The 22769-nt window shown below is 42.2% G+C and overlaps 1 protein-coding gene across 1 annotated transcript in view; it reads right to left on the bottom strand.

The window, feature by feature from the left end:
- The window catches only part of DNAH8 (dynein axonemal heavy chain 8), a 158727-nt gene that overhangs the window by 84528 nt on the left and 51430 nt on the right, over positions 1-22769 (bottom strand). Inside the window, exons 32-43 of the mRNA XM_056853358.1 lie at positions 22197-22396; positions 20783-20936; positions 20498-20661; positions 18345-18447; positions 17565-17669; positions 16375-16536; positions 13629-13853; positions 12781-12953; positions 12340-12518; positions 6999-7186; positions 5332-5418; positions 5076-5183 (exon numbers count right to left, since the gene is read on the bottom strand). Of these exons, the coding sequence (XP_056709336.1) occupies positions 5076-5183; positions 5332-5418; positions 6999-7186; positions 12340-12518; positions 12781-12953; positions 13629-13853; positions 16375-16536; positions 17565-17669; positions 18345-18447; positions 20498-20661; positions 20783-20936; positions 22197-22396 (1848 nt within the window). The remainder of the gene's footprint in view (positions 1-5075; positions 5184-5331; positions 5419-6998; positions 7187-12339; positions 12519-12780; positions 12954-13628; positions 13854-16374; positions 16537-17564; positions 17670-18344; positions 18448-20497; positions 20662-20782; positions 20937-22196; positions 22397-22769) is intronic.

The following is a 22769-nucleotide window of genomic DNA, read 5'->3' as shown; positions in this document are numbered from 1 at the left end:
CACTTCTTTATAGTAAAATTATATCAGAGGTCAGTTCTCATTCCTGCAGTACAAATGAAAGTGGTCATGAAAGTAATTTATCAATCACTCATGTTCTCAAAAGAGAGGAGGAAGAAGAAGAAACCAGCAAACTACCCAATGGCGAGCTTTCCAGAGTCTGGTTCCTCTTTGTTAAGTCCAGAACTGATCTTCAGGGGGATGGTTGGGGATAAGCAACTTCTTCCTTCTCAATAAATACAGTATAGGTGCTTATCTATAGCTACCAATCTGACGCGGAAGCCAAGCGGATTATCCTCTATCAAAGCTTGCAACATTGACTTTAGATAACCAATCCTCCTCTCAGCCACACCATTCTCCTGAGGAACACAGGGATTAGCCAATCTGTGCTCAATTCCCTTGCTTTCTAACCACTTGGTAAATGCACTAGAGACAAATTCACCGCCTCCGTCAGATTGTATACTGGATACCTTGAGGTCTAGCTGCCTTTCCATCCTTTTAATCCAATACTTGATGGTTTGACATGCCTCACTTTTCTGCTTCAGCAGATACACCCAGCCATAACGAGTAAAATCATCCACAATACATAAAGCGTACCGGTTCTTAGACACACTCTCAGGAAATGGACCACAGAGATCTAAATGAGCAATTTGCAGAGGTCTGCTTGCCACCCTTTGGCTTACCTTAGCCACTGGACTACATCTGCTTTTAACAGATTTGCAGACAGTGCAATCTAGGAAAGAATTACACCCATTCAACTTAATGTCATCCTTCCCTAACACACTTTAGAATGGAAAAGGAGGCGTGGCCAAAACGCCTATGTAGAAGGTGTATGCACTCATTATGTGGATTTTTATTCACAGACTTCACTACCATAGAAGTTTCTCCTGTCCTTCTATGCACCACATAGACATCCTTTTGCAAGTGCCCTTCTAACATTACAACCTCCCCCTGGCTTATCTGGCAGGTGTTTCCTTCAAACTGCACCTTAAAACCAGTCTTAGCCAGCACAGAAACACTTAGCAAACTATGCTGTAACTCAGGCACACAAAGTACATTTTGAAACTTATGTTTTAACTCTGGGAAAAACACCTCCCCTTCAGAGTGTACCTTTAAGTGTCTCCCATCTGCTAGACTTGCATAAGACTTAGCAGACTGCTTTTGGTTAACCAACATGGAAGCTTTGTTAACAAAACATGTACTTGCCCCACTGTCCAAGAGCCAAATGTTCTCTTTGTCTCCAGCCTCTGCCAGCACAACAGCAGTGTAAGTTCCATTCACTGACTGTCTCTTTGGTTGCTTATTCCTGGCCAACTGGGGACAATGTCTTTTCAAATGTTGTGAGGACCCACAGAGAAAACACTTTCTGACAAACATCACGCATTCCTCATCTTGCTTGTAGCTCCTACTCTGCCTTCCGTCGCCTCCCCTCTGCTGCTGCCACTGGCTCTGCGCTGAGTAGACCTCTTGCCCGTCTCGGGCTTGTCTAAACAGCTCGGCTGCAGTCCTCGGCATAGACTCTATCCAGTCTCTCTGCCTGTGATGAAAAACGCGCTGGGGGGCTGAGGTCTCGGCAGATGGGCGATTCGTTGATTTAACCTCGGGGGTGTATCTCAGCTGGGCTGCTGTCTTCTGCTTACGTCCCTCCTCCCGTCGTTCCTCTTCTTCCAGAATTCGTCCAGTCAAGTATTCATAGGTTAATTGCCCTGCTGCCAGGCTCTCCAGCGAGGTTACTAAAACATCAAAGGTTGCATCCAGAGAACTCAAAAGCAAATACACCCGGTCCTCCGCAGATATAACTTTCCCCCTCAACTCCAGCTGTCTAAACAACTCTGCTAGGGTCTTCAAGTGGGCTGCGGCCGGCGTGTGCAGTGATTTATGGCATCTATAAAGACGCCTCATTAGTGCTAGCAGTGTGCCTGCTGAGTCCCGGAGATACACTGCTCGCAGACTATCCCATGCCAACTTTGCATGCTCTTTGCCAACCACAAAAATAAGCTGGTCATCTCCCACCGTCAAGGTGATATTGGCAAGGGCTTTTATGTCCTTGGCAATCTCGGCTGCTGTAGTAGGGAGTCTTTCCACAGCATCCCATAAATCCTCCCTTTTCAGATACTGCTCCAACCTCACAGACCAAACGTGGTAATTCTCTGAGGTGAGTTTATCCACCGGGATAAATGATTGTTGTGCCATTATTACTCACACACAGCCGTCACTTCTCCAGTAGCCTCTGAAAATCCTGGACTCTGCTTAACTACCACCACACATAAAACCTGCGCAGTGTAGCAGAAACACTCCTGTAACGTAGAGGAGCTGGGCCCAGAGCCCTGACGCGGAAGCCAAGCGGATTAGCAGTCTTGTCCAGGATACCCATCAGAAAGTCCACGGCCACATAGAAAAAGTGTAGTTTATTTGTACAGTGCAGAAATATATACGGATACTCCTTTCACACTCTCCGCTCATAACATCCCGCATAGAACTGCAGTCTCACTTCATTATATACACCTGGTGGTTGCAGCCACCAATCACAGTAGATATCCAATTATCCTGGTATTGCTACTGCATTGCATCAGCCACCTGGCTCTAACTGGATCAGGCCAGCTTTCTCTAGCTCCCCAGGTACTTTCCAGGCTGATTACATCATCCTTAGATCTCACTGATCTATCCTGCACCTGTCAAACTATCTGACAGACTTGTAATCTTGACACAATCACATAGCCCAGAAATATGCAGTGTGCATGAAAAGCCAGAGCTGCTCCTTATTTATCGTATGTTTAAATGTTACAAATTGTATGTTAAAAATTTAGTTACAGACAAAGCCCAAAACCTGATCTATAAAATCTAGAGATAACAATGTACTTCTAACTGCAGGAGCAATTAATGTGCTCCCCCCACACCCCAGTTCAAAAAGCTTCACCCAATTTTGGATCCATAATACGGCTCACCTTCACCATTACCCCACTATCATTCTCAGCAAAGGAAACTATAATTCCCATCCCCCCAGCACGTAGATTATCAACACAAGAAAAATGGGCCCCAAAGGGTTGAGAAACCTTTCTATACTGATAGTCTCCCCCCTCCTTTGTAAATGTTTTGTTTTTAAAAAGAAGGAAACAGCAGGACAGGGGAGCTTTGTGAATAGTGCTTTGTTTATTGTCTTTGTGGAGCAATAAAAAAATCCCTTGAACTTTTTGAAGCCTTTGACAGGAATGCTCACAAGAAGCAGTTATGGGGGGGGGCAAGCTCAGGGGGAATTGCCCATCAATAATGTAGTAGTACCATTATTCAAACCCACAAGGATCTGGAATCTGGGAATTGTCAGATATCGCTGTACAGTTTGATCAATCAAAGGAACTGTGGGGAGATGAAATATACCGAGCAAGCAACCCTCTTTATACATATAGCCAGAACACATCAGGTGATACTTCAGAGTTCCTATAAAGGTCTTTGGCTTGCTTGCTGATCTGAGCCATTGGGGTATTTTTCAGGGAGATTTGCTGCTGTTTCGACGCTGATTTGCGTCGGAGTCAAATTTTGGTTATTCACTGCAGATCCGTATTTTCCCCCACTGAGCAAAATAAGCCGGGTTAAAAGAGAGGCAATCCAAACCACTTTTGAGACAATCTTTCCTGTGGACGCATGTTTTGTTGCTTGGATGCCCATGAAAAAACGTTTGCTTCGCTCCCCAGGACGTCTCCTTTCTCCTCCCCCAAGAACGGTGATTGGCTGGGGGAGTTTCGCGCTCGGACAAGAATACCGCCCCTTTTGCTGCCTGCCTGCCTGCCTAGAATCCTGGCACTTCTCTCCCTCCATCCCCACACGCCTTCCCCGCTCCTCGCCCGGGATGGGCCTTGGAGCTGGGCCCACACCTCCAAGCCCAGGGGGTCGTCAGACAGACGGCTCCAGGGGGAGACCGGCGGGGCCACGCCATGTGCTCCTCGCGCGCTGGGGGTGGTGGTGGCAGCTCAGTCTAGGGCAGCTGGACCCGTGGGGGGATGTTCAAGGGAAGGGGCTGTTGGCCCCTCTGCCCCAGAGGGGAGGGGGGATTTTTGAGAAATCAGATGGGGAAAATGTGCATCCTGAGAGCGGAAAACCCAAGGCAAAACTCCCTCCCATCACTCTTCTGAAGAGGGGCGGCCAGCCTGCTCTTATCTCCCTCCTCTCTCTCGATGCACTGTGGCCGGATCATGGCCGGTGCGCAATCCAGGGGCCTTCTTTCCTCTCCCCCCCCCTGCCATGCACACTCGCTGGATCGGGGCTGGCGTGCAAGCTAGAAGCCCTCCTGTCTCTCACGATGCAATGTGGCCAGATCATGGCCGGCACGCAATCCAGGGGCCTTCTTTCCTCTCCCCCTCCCCTGCCATGCACACTGGCTGGATCGGGGCTGGTGCGCAAGCTAGGAGCCCTCCTGTCTCTCACGATGCAATGTGGCCGGACCATGGCCGGCGCACAAGCCAGGAGCCTTCTTTCCTCTCCTCCCCCTGCCATTCCCACTTTCAGCTAAACACTTCTCTGGGCACATGGATTCCTTGCCCCTCCCCCAATCCTGTCTATCATTAAAGGGCAATGGGTTCCACACCTATAGAAAATAGAGGGAAGCTTTGAGGAAAGCGCTGCCTTGCCCCCCCCCCCAATTTGGAATCTGACTGTTCCAAAAGCAGAACAGAGCGAGGGTGGAAAAAAATGGAGGAGACCAGAGGGGCTGGTGCTTGTTTTTTGCGCTGGGGCTGGTGAACCACACGAGGTAATCTGCTGAGCGGAGTTGGGGCTGAGCTGGGGGCAGGCATAAACAATGAGCCTGTTGGAAGGGGAGGCCTCCTGCAAAAGGGACAGACCAAACCGTTGTCAAATACAGCGGGCTTTGTTCCCATGAAAAACCAAAACTACATCAAGATTGACAGGGATAAATCGCGGCCATGAAAAGAAACATTTAAATCGTGTTTTTTTTTAGTCTGTGGCAAAACAGAAGCAAAATCTACCGTGAAAAATGCCCCATTCTGTTGTCACTGCTCTCTACAACCTATGGACGCACCTGCAGTCTCTATTGCTACAAAGATGTAATAGTGCTATAAGATTACCTGCTTAGTAAGCTGCTCTTCACAAAGCTTATAAAGAACAAAGAATTTCTGAGCCAATATAACGTTTTCAATAAAGCCACAGCTTGCAAGTTTCACTCTCATGATTATCTGAAATGGAATACTACAGTATTAAGAATTTCATGTACATTTTGAGAAGTGAGTTTTTTTAAAAAGTAAACCGCATGAGCTTTAAAGAAACAATGTTGCACAATAATTCCAAACTTAATGGATTTTCTACAACATAATGATAAACTACCTGTCTGTCCGGAACCATCATAGCAACGGTTCTAAATTGAATTTTCAGATTTTCTGGCAGTTCCTGGCGTCCAGCATAGCCAGGATTCTACAAATAAAAACAAAGGATTCGCAAGAGTTTTACTCAAACTATTTGAAGTAACTTGCATGTTTTAGTATTGTAAATTATGTAGTTCATTTAATACTTTCATTCAGTGGTGCATGCTTATCAAAGTTGTTTTTTTTTTTTTACTTTTATCCAGGCAAAGATGGTAGTTTCATCTCACTCTGCCTGTATTCACCGCTGAGCCTCTGCTTCCAGTAAACTAGAGTCAGGGGTGGCCTTAGTGGTTCTGGGGCCCTGGACAGAGGTCTATTAAGGGGCCCCAGAATCACTGCAACACCCTAGCCTCCCCACCAGGTGCAAGCAACAGGACACCCTCACACCATGGGAGATGGGTGGGGGCCATTGCTGAAAGCTGACTGCCCAAGCCTGGATCGGTTGTATCTTAGGGGCTGTTGCTGCATGGGCAGCACAAACCCCCAATAGGATGGAAGCAAGTGGCAGTGGTGGGGGCATGTGTGGGCATTCCTCCAGCATGGAGCCCAGAGCAGCTGCCTGTGTTGTCCATTGGCTAAGACAGCCCCTGGTTGGAGTGGGCAGAGTTCCCAGTTATAGACCTCCTGCTGCCTAAGAAAACTAAGAAAACTGTTGTCTCAATCCAAGAATAAGTTGCTGTTTAGCACAGGCAAAAGATCTCACTATGTGTAGGGGGGGAAATGTGCAGTCCACCATGCTATACATCTCTTTGTGTGGATAAGCTGACTAAAACATCTTTCTACGGTTTTGGATAAATGGGAGTGAACTAGCCTTGCACACTGTCTGTGTCTTTGCAAAATGTTTGCCTAAGCTTTAAAAATAGTCATTGGCCAGAGCAAACAAAATTCTATTAATTGTGGGTATGGGTAAGCAATCCCAGGAACTCATTTTCCCCCCGCAGCACCTCTCCCTCTTATACAGTTTGTTCGCATTATTATTAATCACAGTTATAGTTAACCAGGTTTCTGTTTAAACAGGTTTCTGACATTATAGGGTAGACTGAGTTCCAAGTACTAAGTTTAAAGAATCCTGGTTAATGCTAACTGTAGTCATCCCAATGGTTCTACAGCCCTGGTTAAGGAGGGAGAGATAATTTCTTTCAGGAAGAGGGGGGAATGTGTATTAACAGGGATTCTCTGTTATCTATGAACTGGGCTACTTATTCCAGATGGACAGCAGCCCAATATTTAATTGTGAATATTCTGAAATAATACATACAGTATTAAAAATGAAATCCCTTTTGCTAACGATTCTAAAAAAATACAGTCACTGCAAGAATGGCCATTATCTTCACAAAACAAACCACTCACAAATTGGCTTATCTACTCTTAACATTCGTCAGAAAGAACAAAGTGGCACACATCTAACCAAAATATTTGGGTTTTGTTTTCGAAGAAATATTATTAGTTACAGTAATACTGATTAAATGTTAATAAATATAAATTTAACGTTTGCAAATATATTGCTACACTAGACAGAGTAATTAACCACACATATAATTTATTTTCAAATACACCTTGAAACAGACACGTGATTGATAGTCTCTCATCAAGAATAGAGCATTTATAACCTTATCTTAATAAATTTACCATTGTCAGAAAAATTCCAAACTCTGGGTTTAAATCTACAACATCTCCATCAGAAAATATGAACTGTTTCTTCCTTTCTTTCCTTGCTGTCAAAATTATATAAATTTGCTGAGCTGCTACTGACAACACGGGTAATTCAATTCTGTTAAATTCATCAAAGCATCCCCAGGAACCAGACTGTGCAAGACCTAAAATAGGAAAAGGAGTTTTTGCCCTGATTAAAACCTTTCTTTTTCATTCTTCCATAATATTTGGACATCATTTTTTTCTTGTACAAGACTAAAGAAGAACCTATAAACAGACTGTTTCTGAGTATTGGCTTGACTCTGGAGGAAAATGTAGAAAATCATCACTTAGCAAACTCCTGGTCAGCATATGCATAACTAGGCAGTCGTGTTATTCTCAAGCTCTTACAGGACAAATTACTGAGCTGCTCCCAAAACTTTCACATTGAAAAATATAACCAAATCATCTTTCCCTAGGTCAAAGCTTCAGAAGGTCCACGCCAGAATGAATTACGATTATTATATCCCACCACTTAGTTCAACACTACATTGTGCATACACAAATGGGCATTTGGAGTATTTAATTTTATTTATTTAAAACATTTCTACGCCACCTTTCCATCCAATTCGGGGTTCCCATGGTTGAGAACATTAAAACATTTGAAACATTAAAAGGATTTAAAATATGTACATATGTATAATATTTAAAACATTAAATAAAACATAATATAAACACATAAAATATAAACACATAAAACACACAAACAGGGAGGAGTAATAAAAGTTAGTGAGGGAATGCCAAACAAAATAAAACAAAAATCTTCATTATCTGGCAGCAGACAATGATAGAGGGAGACAGATGAATCTCCCTAGGGAGGGAATTTCAAAGTTTAAATGCTGCAACTGAGATGAGAATGCCTTTTCTCAGGTTGCCACCCATCTAGCCTGAGATGGTGGGAGCACCCAAGTGACTGGAGTAGTCAGGTAAATTCTTATGATAATAGGCAGTCCTTCAGTTTTGCTGGCCCTGTCATATAGGGCATTAATGGTCTATACCAGCACTTTGAACTGGGCTTGGAAGGAAATTGAGAGCCAATGTAGATGGAACTAGGCTGGAATTATGTGGTCCCTACAGCCCACTCCTGACAACATTGTGGCCACATCATTCTGTACCAACTGTAGCTTCTGGACAGTCTGGACAGTACAAGGGCAGCCCCATGTAGAGGGTACTGTACTGCAGTAATCAAATCTAGGTGTTATCAGGACATACACCAAAGTGGCAAGATCCTTCCTTCCCAAAAACAGCTGAAGCTGGTGAAAGGCTCCCCTTGCCACTGCTGCCACCTGTTTATTCAAAAGGAAGCCTGGATCCAGCAGCACCCCCAAGCTACAAACCGGCTCCCTTTGGAAAGTGCAACCCCCTCCAGAAGGACATATATCCCAGTTCCTGGGTCAGACTTTGCCCTCACCAGTAACACCTTCATTGTGTCAGGATTAAGTTTCAGTTTGTCAGCCCTCAGCATCCCTAAATGGGTTCAGTTTATGGTCCATGCATGAAATATTACCACATAAAACATTTTACCATGTAAAAATACTTTGGGACCATAATCAGACCAACATGTTTTCAGAGACCCACTGCGCATACATGATGGCTGATGAAGGCGGAGGGTAAGATGCCATTTGTATGCCAAGCAAACACATGAAATTTGAAGCTCTAAGGTTCTGAAGCACTGGGTAATGTAATCAATCACGGGGGAAGAATTGGCAAGGAGCCTGCTAGTTAGTAGCAGCTGAAAAATATCTTGCTGAATTTGCTCTCTTCTCTGCACACACATATATATGAGGCCTGAGAGTGGCCAGAGGTGCAAGCCAAAGGGCTCTTGCTGTTGGCTCTTAGCCTCCAGCTTGGGCCTAGAACAGGTCATAGGGTTGCCAGGTCCCTCTTCACAACTAGCAGGAGATTTTTGGGGCGAAGCCTGAGGAGGGTTGTGTGGTCCCGATGTAAACTTGTTCACAACTGCAAGGTATACGATATATTCCTGCGGAGGTGAGGGGGTCTCTTTTGTCTTTTGCTGATTGTAGCATCTGATGTATTTTCTTGGTGGGTTTAAACACTGTTCGTAGGTTATGTTTTTTTCAAAAGTTTCTCCATCCTATCAGTGACTCCTTTAATAAATGGCAAGAATACCTTTCCTATGGGAGACTGTTTTTCCTGAGTTTTGTGATTTTTTTTTGGTTTAATGGCCCTTCTGATTTCATTTCTGGAATAGCCGTTTGCTAGCAGTGCGTGATTTAGATGATTAATTTCTTCCTTGAGAAACTGTGGTTCACAGATCCGTCTTGCATGGTCCATTAATGTTTTGATTATTCCTCTTTTCTGTCGGGGGTGGTGGTTGGAGTTTTTGTGTAAGTTGCGATCTGTGTGAGTTGGTTTCCGGTAGACCTTGTGACCTAACTGAAAGTTTGTTTTACGGATAACAAGGGTATCAAGAAATGGGAGTTTACCCTCAATTTCTTTTTCCATGGCAAACTGAATGTTTGGATGGATATTATTGAGATGGTTTAGAAAGTCCATTAATTTTTCTTCACCATGGCTCCAAATAGTAACATTACATCAGGACCACACAACGCAGCATACAACCAAGGATAAAAGAACATGAAAGATACTGCAGACTTGGCCAACCTGAGAAATCAGCAGTGGCTGAACATGGACTGACCCAAACAGGACACAGGGTCTTATTCCTAGACACTGAAAGACTGGACAATTCTACCAACTATTTTGTCAGATTGCACAGAGAAGCCATTGAAAATTCATAAACATCAGCACAACTTTAATAGAAAAGAAGAGAGTTTAAGAATGAATAAGCCTTGGCTTCCTATCCTGAAAACCTCCAGACTAACAAAGACTACAGTCCACAATAGCCATGCGGATTAGCTTTGGATTCCACATGTTAACAGATCACTTCAGGATACAATGGTTCCACATTAACATACCACACCCTCATTAGACATTATCTTGATACTTACAGGACAATGATTAGCACATTACCTTTAATACTTTGCAGGACAATGACTCAGCTCAAACCCAACCCCCTTCTGACTATATATTACTCTTCCTACACACTTGACACTGAGAGACACTGTCCTTCAGTGTTACTCCTCTGAAGATGCCGGCCACAGCTGCTGGCGAAACGTCAGGAAAGAAAATACCAAGACCACGGTCACACAGCCTGGATAGCCTACAAGAACCAATGAACTCTGACTGTGAAAGCCTTCGACAAAATTTTACCCTTGATTGATAAAATGAAATCTGACCATGAAACTTCCATATGCCGGTCTTTAATGAATGACTCTATCCCTGAAGTCACATTAAAGGTGGCGGAATTTTTGATGGAAGTTATCAAGACTAGGACCAAAGTTTAAATCATATTTATATGGGAAATGCATGGATCAAGGATTCTTGTGCATCGTCTATGCTATATTTCTGAGAATATGCTAATAAAGGTTGATTGATTGACTTAACAGCACTTTACACACATACACACACTGTTAGCCACTTTGGGTCCCTCCAGGGAGAATGGTGGAATATAATTATGCTAAATAATTATGCCAAACACACAAATAAATAAAATATCCAGTTTTTCATCTGTACTGAAGTGCCTTACTATATATGTTGCAGCTATGAAAACTCACCCCATACCTATATAAATGGTACTACACGATAATATTCTCTCTCTCTTATCTTATAAGCACGAGCACCAAAGTTATGACCTTTTTAACAATGTACTCCCCCACAGTCATAATAATAACCAGGCCATTACATTTCTAATTACAAAACAAGTATTATTTATATACCAGTAAAGTTTAGTGAAGTGCAGCGTCACTTCCAATATATTTTAATATCATGTTGAACTCATCTGCATTTTATGTAATGTTAATGTTATAAATTATTATGTTTCTCACCTAACTCTACCATCAACATTTTATTCTTTTTATCTTATTGATTTCTCCCTTATTGATACAGATAGCCCAATCCTATGCCAAATTTACTCAGAATTAATCCCATTAAATTCAGTAGAAACTGCTCCCAGGTGAGCGTGCAAGGGATTGCATCTTTAGGCAATCTGTCAAAATAGTCAGCATGGGAGAATAGAGAAATAAGAGCAGTTTACAGCAGGAATAACTAGTGTGTTGTCAAATACGCAGAAAGCCCAGTTGGGGTGTAAGGTGACAGCTCCTTTTCAATCAACATGATGAGTTGACAAAAGCTATCAATACATAAAACTCTTGCTAGCTTTGTCTCCCTAAAATTATTTCCCCAAAGCCCCTTGTCACAGGCTGACATCCTTAACATTATCAGATAATTTCAACTCCAGCAAACCAGTCACAAAATGATGAATGTTCTAGAGTAAAACTTGATATTTTTATAACTAAAATGCCACAAAGTAAACACTAATTCGTTTCTCAGTCCTGATGGATGGTAACATTATCATCTGTTTTAAATGCAAGTTTCATTCAAGTTATATTTCAAGTTATGCATATGAGAAATATTGCAAAGGAAAAGGCAAATACAATTTTGAAAGTAAGGACCTGTGTAAAGTCCAGTATGTTTTTGGCTGATAATGCCTTCTGTGCGGCTGTTCTATTTGCACATACCACATTCATGCCCACTCTTCATTTATATACCCACATCTGAACATTAGTGTTCCACTTCTCTGCATCCCCTTTCACCAACCAGACATTTCCTTCTGTTGCTTGGCCCTTTATGCTGGCAGTTCACTCTAAACAGAGAGAATGTGTGCATGTGCACACCACAATAGCTAAGCCAAAAGGAGGGCCAATTTTTCTGACCTCCAGGCTCCTGTGACATCCCAGCTAATCAGAAAATGGATAAAGAAATTTTGAAGACTGTATTTATCGTTTTTCTTGTTCTTTTTTCTATAGTCTATAGTTTGACTTATTGTGGCTTTAATTTGCTACCTCACTCATATTACTAGAACCAAGGTAGATCCCTAGGGTTGCCAGGTCCCTCTTCGCCACCAGCAGGAGGTTTTTGGGGTGGAACCTGAGGAGGGCGGGGTTTGGGGAGGGGAGGGACTTCAATGCCATAGAGTCCAACTGCCAAAGCGGCTGGAGATCAGTTATAATAGCAGGAGATCGCTAGCTAGTACCTGGAGGTTGGCAACCATATAGATCCCTGGTAATTTGTCTATGCTTGCTCTGACTTTGCTATTAACTACAGTTACTAATGAACATTTGTTGAGAAATACTATACTGAATACTGTTCATTTCAAAGTTCTTTTTTTAAAAAATGTGCACTACAAGCCAAGTCTTACCTTTGAAAATCCGGCCCAGTCCTCTGAAATCCATTTGATCTGAGCAGTTAAATACTACTACATACTTCCCCAAAGCCTTTCCCATGTCTTTTGTAGTTTCTGTTTTACCAGTCCCAGCAGGTCCTGCTGGAGCTCCTCCCATGTTCATTCCTAGAGCCTGAGCCAAGGTAATGTAGCATCTGTAAAAGTACATTCAAATCATTACAGTATAAAACATTTAAATGTGAGATGGTATATTTACATATCATTAATTCAACTTTACATTTGGTATTCCAATAACGCTCAAATTTTCATCAAATGAGGAGGATGCCCATGTGTAAATCTTAAATCTAACCCCTGGGGAAATGCTCAGAAGCAGCCATTAGAGAGAGATCAGGCCCTTAATTTAGAGTATTAATATTCTGTATGGCTGCTTTAGTCAATAAATTAATTGCTTCTCACCTGTCTGTTAAAGGTGTTATGACCAAACGATCTGTACATCCCAGAAATTCATTTTGGTAAACAAAATCCACGTCAGTAATAGATACCAACGTTTGATCCAGATCTTCCTTAAAATAAAACCTGCTCTGCTTTAACCATTCAAAGTCAGTCACTGATTTGATATGCATTTTAACCTTAAAAAGAGGGGGAAACACCACATGAATTATTCTCAAAATGTATAGATATAATGTATTACTCGTGATGTGGTAAATTTAAACGAGGAAGGGATCACAGCTATTACTTTAAAACGGGAGTCTCCAACAGGTAGCTCATTGGTTACTGCAGAGTAGGATTGTGCTCCCCCTAGAACACCCGGGAAAAGGTCACAAAAATATCTGCTCTAGGATTTTTAAGTGTTTATTTCAAAAGCAATTTCTCTGTGCAGCTTAGCTGATAGCTTCATTTTGGGGGCTCTTACTAGTCCATGTTATATTTCTAGAACAGAACTTGGTAAAATGCTTGGGGTGGAGTATCTTGAGCTGTTTTTCATTATAGGCTTCATACTGCCTGCAATATTTTGAAGAAGCAACTGCTACTATGCAGTTTGAGGGAGAACCAACTGACTAAACACTTTGCTGAAGCCAAGAAACTACAGGTTTAAAAATTCACTTCAGGAAAGGGGAGGTTTTAATGACAAAAATTATTACGTTATCATTGCAACCTTAGGGGCTTGGGATGATCTGTCGATCAAAAATAGGTAGGAACAACTGTCTTTCCCCACTGATTAACAGGCTGATTGAAACTTGTGACAGTTCCATTGGTCAGATATGAAATATATTAAAGTTCCAAAAATAACATTTATACTTTACCAAGTCATCAAATATATCACGCTGATGCACATGAATGGTAATAAGGGTTTCAAATTTCACTCTGTCAAACTTGGAAAGATCATGAGTAGTCTGTCCAATAAGAGTATTTAGAATATCCAGAAATTTCTGATTGGTTACGGACATGACTTTTCTATCATCTTTTGCATTGGTTAAGGCTTCTTCTGAATCATGCGTCCATAGCATCTGAATTCCCAGCAACCCTACCTATAAATTTAACAAACAACTAATCAGAAATGCATATGAACATTTATAGTGCACTCCACTTTAGATAATTAATGTTCCAACAGCTCATAGTTTAAAACTATAATTTAGAGTGATTAACTGGAGTGATTAACAGCTGGGTTTTTCCTATGATTTTCTTTTGTATGTAGGAAATAAATCAGGGAGTTTCGAAGGTGATCTTCTCTATCATACTCAGATACATTCATAAGCAAATCTGGATGTACTTTTATTGCCTTCTGACAATGAAGTATAGACATCATTAATAATATTAAAAAACCCACTCTTCTGCAAATCCATTATGGTATAAATATGACCCCCACACACACACACACAACGTATATACCCCTCAAAAAGACAAGGAAACAATTCTGAAAGTTTGCCAGAAAGCTTCCAGTAAGCAGCTCTTAACCTTTTGGAATATTGTCTACAAATAACTTATTAAAATGAGACAAAATTTGACAGTGCACATAGCAGATGTTTATCAAGCCCCATCTGGTCCATTTTCTACTACAAGTGGATTGTGCTTTCACAAATAAATGGATGACTCATCACTATAGGCTCTCTTACCAATACTTCAGGTATCAGAACACATGAAATTACTGGAGCTGCATTTCTCACAACACTAATCTTCCGTATTTGGTTGCCAACTCTAGGTTGGGAAATTCCTGGGGATTTGGAGGTAAAGTCTGGGGAAGGTGGGGTTTGGGGAGGGGAGGAACCTCAGCAGGGTATAGTATGATATAGTACACCATCCGAAACATCCATTTTCTCAAGGGGAACTGATCACTGTAGTTTGAAGATCAGCTGTAAGTCCAGGAGATCTTCAGGTCCATCCTGAAGGCTGGCAAGTGGCAACTCTACCCCCATGGCTCTGATTTTTTTTAAAGTAGAAGGCATGTCCTTTGTCATGGAGGAAGTGTCAGTAACTTAAATGTTCTTTGAAGACTCAAAATTGTTACAGCGTCAAATAGCACAGAGAGAAACTGCCACTTCTGTTGAGCACATCATCATTATAACATATGTTCATTATATAAAAAAGTAAAAATGGTGTTCCCAAATTTGTAGTGTAATCGTATTGGCCATATGATTATATGATAGATCCAAGCAGGAGGAGGTTAGGCACCAAAACCTGCGGAGTCTTTTAGCTCGACTGTTTTAATCAGGGTCTTCCAATCTTCATGTATTGCGGCCCTTTTCTTGTTCTTTATAAAGGTTTTGTAATTTTTTTTGCTATCCAAATTCAGCTGTTTTGCTGATAAAGATGGTCTGAGTTTATATTCGTTAAAATACCGTAGGAGGTTTTTCTTAGCAGTTAGGCAGTCCTGGTCAAACCAACTCTTGGAAGCTATCATGTGGTTAGGAGGGACTGTGCTAGGTTTTGATAATAACCCTCTCATGGTAGATATAAGATCTGTGTATGCTGAGAGGATACTGACATTTTTGTCTATATTCCCTACATTCCCTACAAGGGCAGCGTAAACTGAGCTGCCCTGTTCAGATTTTATCCATTCTGAAATTAAGTTATTAAGTTGATGGGTCCATTTTGATCCTAAGCCTTCCAGATTGCACTGAAGCGTTTAGATGAATATGCTGAGTGTCTATGAATTTGAAGTACTAAATCACAGACCAGGGTGAGGGGAACACATCATCATCTATTTCATTCTGTCTTGTCTAAAATCTATTTTTTAGATAATTAGTACATACATAAATTGAAAATCATACCACTTGGTTGTTCTGATACATGCTCTAGTGTAAATTATTTAATTGCCCTTTCCCTTCTTTCTCTCATCCTGACAATTACAGTACAGATAAGGTATGTCGTTCACCAAGCATATGCTAATCTTTAGCTGAAAACAATGATTTTGAACCCAGCACAGTCACTGTTAAGCAAGTGATTTAACTGTATCCAAGAGAACTTAGAAGCATGGCTGGATCTTGGGGGGGGGTGTGTCTGTGGCTGGATCTTAGAGGGGGGTCTGTAGGGGGCACTGTGCTGGAGAGGGGCCACCAGCGTGGGGATGGGGAGCATGGGCACAGAGAAAATGAGCGCTGCCATGGGTCTAGCTGTCCACCCATGGCCTAGCTGGTGCGTGCATTGCCCACCCACCCTCAGCTCATACTGGTCCTGGAAGTGAGGAGAGGAGGGGGCACAGGCATCTGAAAAAGAGGAACGCCGCCACGGCCCAGCTGGTGAGTGTGCCACCTGTCCTCAGCTCAGGTGTGTGCTGCCTGGCCCAGCCCCTGCTCTCCCTCTCCCTGGTGCGTTTATCTCCACCCTGGGGCCACCAGCGCCTGGCTCCAGTGTGCAAGTGGCACACCCCTCCCTCCCACTCCAGGCACTCCTTCCCCCAGCTCCATGCCTGTTTAGAAGTATGCAAAAGCATAGACCTCAGTGCAGAAAAGTGTGCACACTTAATCAAGTTTCTTGTTCATTTTTCAGTCTGCAGGCCAATTTCTGTGTTGCCATTATGGTTATACTACAGGCTGCTTTTGAACTACTCACCTGTGCTGGAAAATGGTAAAGGAAGTTCAGCAGCTGATACCCTGGGTCACTAATCTGATAAAATGCTGCTCGAATTACACAGTGCAATGAAGACTGTTGCATTTTCAATAGATCCATCAGCCAGAGTTCTACAGGTCCTTTTGCATTCACTGCGGTGTCCAACTAAAAATCAAATTTGTGTTAATCATACAAAATGGGATTATATATTAAAAACTAGTATGTTTAGTATCACTATATAATAGCCATAGAAGAGAAGATTGATGTTTACAGTTTAATTCCAGTAGCATACATACCCAGGGAATAAAATCAAGACATTGGACTGGAGCCTCGACAGTGTAGGGGGGACACAACTGTCCTAACCCTTCTACAAGTTTCATGTACTCTCTCTAAACTGGAACAGCTTATTGAGAACAATCATATAAGAAGAATCTGAAGTGTTTAGCATAGGGTTGCCAGGTGCCCGGTGGTGGCGGTTAAAATCCCGCCAATCCACCGAGTTGCCTGCCGGCCACCTGAGAGCTGGTGGGCACAGCGGGCCCACGCGCACTCTCCGTGTGCGTCACTTCTGGGTCTACCCGGAAGCGACGCGGATGCTCTGGCAACCTCGGCTGAAACTCGGAAACCAGAAGAATCAGAAACCATAGAGTTTCGGCCGGGATCGCTAGAGCATCCGCATAGCTGCATCACGCAGGGTGCACACGCATCCCCCGCAAGGCACATGCACACACCGCGCACATCCGACACGGCCCCGCAAAGCTCCTGCCGGTGGAGCTGCAGGGCCTGGCAAGCCTAGTTTAGCAGTCCCCAGATCTTATACTAGCCTGATCTTGTCAGATCTCAGAAGTTAAGCAGGGTCAACCCTGACAAGTATTTGGATGGGAGACCTCCAAGGAATACCAGGGTCTTGATGTAGAGATGGGCAATGGCAAACCACCTGCCACTCACCCCCCCAGCCTTATGCCCCAAACACAGCCCTCCCAAACACAGCCCTGGGTGAGCCCAGGGGGCTGGGTTTGAACTGGGAACTATAATGTGGAAGGAGGAAGGGCTCTTGCCTTCTCCCTCACAACCTTTCCCAACTGAAACGGTGCCGAGAAAAGTTATTTCCACCACTTTGGGTGCTTCATGTGTCATATTCTACACAGGGGACCCAGATTCGACTCTTTTTTTTAATGTAATATTATTATTACAGGAATTTTTTCTCCTTCTCTTGATATGACTGCAGTTATGCGATCATAATCCTTGGGATGAAATTCCACTTCGTTTATGTTGTCTGATAAACCAGGCAGGTGTGGCTGAAAGAAAAAAATATTGAAATGTCTAAACAGAGCATTTTCACAAATGGGCTCAACTTCTTTAAAAAGTGTAAAATCAGAATTTGAGAACCCAAACTGTGCAGATGATATGGATGACCTGATCCCAGAATAGCTGCATAGCCATATGGGAAAGTCACCAGATCTGTATACATCACAGCTGAAGAGTCAACCAAATTTTGTCTGAAGGAATAGGGAATCCAGTGAGGACCCATTAGAATGCAGGAGTTAATTCACAAGTTTTCCTTGAATCCCTCCTAAATATAGTTACAATGAAATAAAGTACCTATTCTCAAGGTAGATTTAACCCTTTTATTTTTGCTAGAATAAATACATCTGACCCCTTTTCCATCTAACCCTTTTTCTACAGGGCTTTTTCAAAGTGTTTGTTGCATCCCAAGCACTGATAGTTTTTTTCAAAATATTTTAGTTCCCCAACACAAATTAAAAACAAAACACTACTGGGTGGATGATTTTATCTGAGGATAAAAAAATCTAATATTATATTACAGGATCAGCTTGCAAGAACATTTACTAATGCACTAAAATGCTGAAAATTAGAAATAAACTCTGATTATTTCTGTATTTCATATCTTGATTTCTTTCTTTTTTTCATTTTGTAAATGTAATTTTGCAGATATACTGCTTGTAACATACCTGAATAGTGTGTGAATCACTAGCTTGTCCAAGTATTTCTAGAAGAGCAGGGTCAGAGATAAAAAAGAATCTGGGAAACAGCAGTCTTTTCTTTTCCAAATACCTTTTTAAAAGAAATATGCAAGAAAATCATATATTTTCCCATGTTTATTCATTTTATCATGCTAAGGCTGTGATCCTATACATCAGTAGCCTGGGAGCCAGATGTGGCTCTTTGACATGGTCTTTGAGGCTCTTTTTAAGCTCTGTTCCCCAAAGTGGCACCCACCCTATGTTTCAGGAAAGTGGGTAAGCTCTTACTTGGTGGGGACTGTGGTTGGCACCTTGAAACAACTGCTGCTAGAGGAACCCTTCCTGTTGCCAGAGCCTCCCTGTTGTGGGATGAGGGGCAGATGGGTAAGGTATTCTGTGACAATTATGATGATGGAAGAGTACACTGGTATCCCCGTGAGAGTCAATGTATGGGAAAGGTGCACTCCTCTGGATAGAGAGCACCATTTACAACTTAAAGGGGAAACATGCTAACTCCTAGATGGGCTAACACTTCTTGATTGGAGGGTCAATTTTATGGCAGGCTTGATCCCCAGAACCTGGCACCCAGATTGGTTAAGGCCCTCAGGGTCCATGTGGTGAGGGATCTGAAATGGGAAGCTGTTTCTTTGTTTGGGGTCTATCTTTTTGGGGAGATTGGCACTCGCTGGTGCGTGTATTTGCAATGACAGATGATAGAGGGGAATTATGCTAGAGGATACTTACAGGTGCATTGGGGGGGGCACCATGCAACTTACGAAGACCAGATGTGCCATGGATTGTAAGTACCTAGTTAGTAACTTTTGTTTTCTTTATTTTGTTAGATGTACCTAGAGCCTGTCTTGTAGCTACCCTGAGTTTGTGCCTTGTAGAATTAAAGTTGTTTAACTAAAGAGTCTGCACACTTCCATATTCATTTGCCTTGCCACCTGGCATGATAAAGAAATACACCCCTGTGGTGTTGACCTTAAGTGATACCACAAGAAAGAAAGATTTATGAGAAGAGCTACTGCTGTTACAAATAAATATTCCTTCTTTTTCTGCCAAATGTTATTTGTACACTGAGCAATCAGCTAACCTTGGCAATTGAATAAATATCTGAAGTGAATTACAATCTTTAAAAAATATTCAGGACTTTGATTCAGAAACACAGCCACATATCTTTCTTTGCAGATTCAAAAGTAATCAGTTATGATTATTATTAATGAATATTTTAATATTTTTAAACACATATTTACATACAGAGGCCCAAACTTATATGAATTCACATGACAAAACGGAGGTAATGCTGGTTGGGAAGCATAAGGTCTTGAAGGACATTGAACTTCTCACTTTCAGTGGAGTACAGCTGACTCAGTTAAGAGCCTAGGAGTTATAATAGACCAAGCATTACCCCTAGAGAAGAAGTTAATGCAGCTTCAAAAAATGCTTCCTTCTATCTCTGTTTAGCCCAGCTGATCTGGCCACCTAGATCTATGCCACAGTAACATTAAGACTAAACTATTGTCATATTAAGACTAGACATTCTACACAGGCCTGTTCTTGAAGTGAGCTGGTCATGGCTCTGTACATATTTTTAAAAAGGCAAGAAGGGTAGTGAGGTATGACAGTAGGGTTGCCAGGTTCCTCTTCACCAACAGCGGGAGGTTTTGGGAGCGGAGCCTAAGCAGGGCAAGGTTTGGGGAGGGAACTTCAATGCCATAGAGTCCAATTGCCAAAGTGGCCATTTTTTCCAGGTGAACTGATCTCTATCGGCTGGAGATAAGTTGTAATAGCAGGAGATCTCCATCTAGTACCTGGAGGTTGGCAACCCTATGTGATGGCTTGATCTACTTGTAACTCTGAACCTGAGAGAGAGAGAGGTTGTGGAGGGTGGTAGGCACTCCATGAGAGTGGAAAAGCTGCTTCAAATCCTCTTTGAGTCTTAATGAGAAAGGTAGGCTGTAAATAACATAAATAAATACATAATATGTAATATCTTCCTAGTTGGCTATCCTAGAACACTCCTGATCCCCAATAACATTAAAAACTAAGAAGCAGATAATTTTTTTTTACAACCTGCAATAATATATGATGGTACCTAAGACAATACATCAGTATTTGGTTTAAAACATTGTTTGTACCCTGTAAGTGACTTCTGGCACACTTCCAGCTGCTCATGCAAATGCGGCAAAAGTTGGCCCATGGTCTCATCTCCAACACAACAATTAACAACGTTTGGGTTTTCATGAGCTCGTTGCATTATTTTTATCCATGATTTATCAATGTTTTGAAAACGTTTTGCTTCCTGAATGGAAACAATTGGAATGAATACATGAATTTGTATCATAGGATGCTCCCAAGTTCAAATTGGTACTAAGGTATGTTTAAAGAATAATATTTATGTAATGGAACAATTAAAGATTAACCTGGGGTAGCTGCTTGGCAATATCTCCTCCTACAAAAACAGCTTCAAGGTAAACCCAAAGGTTTTGTACAATCAACCATTCTTCAATTATATCACTGGAGGTGCTGAGTTTGTACACCCAGTTCTGAATATCCTTTTTAAATGGTGTATTATATCTAAAATAGAAGGCAAAAAAATTAGATCATGGAATTCAATTACATTTTTCATGTTACTTGCTGAATTACAATTAAAAAGGTAAAGGTCCCCTGTGCAAGCACCGGGTCATTCCTGACCCATGGGGTTATGTCACATCCTGACGTTTACTAGGCAGACTTTGTTTATGGGGTGGTTTGCCAGTGCCTTCCTCAGTCATCTTCCCTTTATCCCCAGCAAGCTGGGTACTCATTTTACCGACCTCGGAAGGATGGAAGGCTGAGTCAACCTTGAGCCGGCTACCTGGAACCGACTTCCATCGGGATCGAACTCAGGTTGTGAGCAGAGCTTGGACTGCAGTACTGCAGCTTATCACTCTGCAATTAACAAGCTTTACTCAGTCAAATGTGTGTACAGTTCATGGTTTGGAATAGGTGGACTGCTGCTTGGGGGCTTATACAATGTTCCTCTCTTGTGTGCACTTCTGCCACACTATCAGTTCTGCAACTAACCATGATTTGCCTTTTGTTTGTTTGTTTCTATCCCATCGCTCCCCAGCAATGCCAGGCTTGGGGTGGCCTGCAGCATGTAATAACAATTTAAAACATCACAATCATAGTTAAAATTCTCAACATTTAAAAGTTCTGGTGGCGCCCCTTAATCATTTTGTTACCAGCCAAAAGTTAATAAACTAAAAAGCCAGGGAAGAGGGGGAAGGGAGGGAGGCCAACAAGATGGAAAACCACCGCTGTCCTTAACCATTGGCAGGGCCCTGGTCTCACTTGAAAGAGCATTCCACCAGGCCAGGGCCAGAGGTGAGAAGACTCTCTCTCTGGTTGAGGACAGCTGGACACTCTTTGGGCCAGGGACCACCAGTAAGTAGTATCCAAATATTACTATAGGGTTTCTGGTGATCCCTAGAGCTACCCTTGTCACTTCAAGGTAGTTGTAGGAATTGCCAGGAACTCTATGGTCAGAACTTCCTGTAAATAGATAAGGCCTTATTTTTATTTTTTTTATTTTCTGCCTGGGATGCTGCCCACCACAACCCTCCCACCAGTTGCCGGCCCCTTCCTGGCAACCTTAGTTGTAATTCTGGGAGAACTTCAGACCCCACCTGGAGGATGGCAACCCTAAGTCATGGTGGTCAAAGTTGAAAGTACCTATCTGTTTGGCTGGGATACCCTTAGACACCCTTGATGGAATGGTGGTGAGGCTAGGGCACTCAGTACAGAAACCGTATTAATAAGAATGCATTAAACTCATAAATTACTTTAACCTACCTGTTACTAAGTAAAGAGCCCAGGACCATTAAACTGTCTTCCATCAGTGTAATAATTTCAGCAGATTCAGTTCCCTTGAGGAGCAACTCTCCTCTTCCCTTGAATGCTGAAAAACTCAGGGTCTGATTTGCCCAACTGTCAACCACCTGAGCCAGTTTAGCTTCAATATCTTTTTCTTTTATAGCAGATATGCAAATGTCCTGGCAAAGCAAAGCATATTCTTACGATGTTGAAATATTAAAAATTATGATTAAAATGTTAAAAAAATATTAAAACTTCCAAACACGAGTACAGAGATAACAGGACAGACTTTTTAAAAGGCAAAGTAATCATGCGGCCATTTAAATTGCAAATAAGAAAATTGGAAAAAGGTTAAATGTAGTGTAGGCTTCCATTTAAATAATATGCACATAAAGCATCCAGAATTTTCCCCTTTATATTCACACATTTTCTGCTAAGCATTTGGGGATTTGGAAACAGGCTTATTAACACTGTGCCGAAGAGACCTTCAAAATATCTTTTACTTTTTGAACAAAAGCTTATGTCTTCACTGTAGTGTTTGGGGTCTCATGG

This window comes from Euleptes europaea, chromosome 7 (assembly GCF_029931775.1).
Source record: "Euleptes europaea isolate rEulEur1 chromosome 7, rEulEur1.hap1, whole genome shotgun sequence".
NCBI classification, from domain to species: domain Eukaryota; kingdom Metazoa; phylum Chordata; class Lepidosauria; order Squamata; family Sphaerodactylidae; genus Euleptes; species Euleptes europaea.
This window is presented reverse-complemented; position numbering and strand designations above follow the sequence as displayed.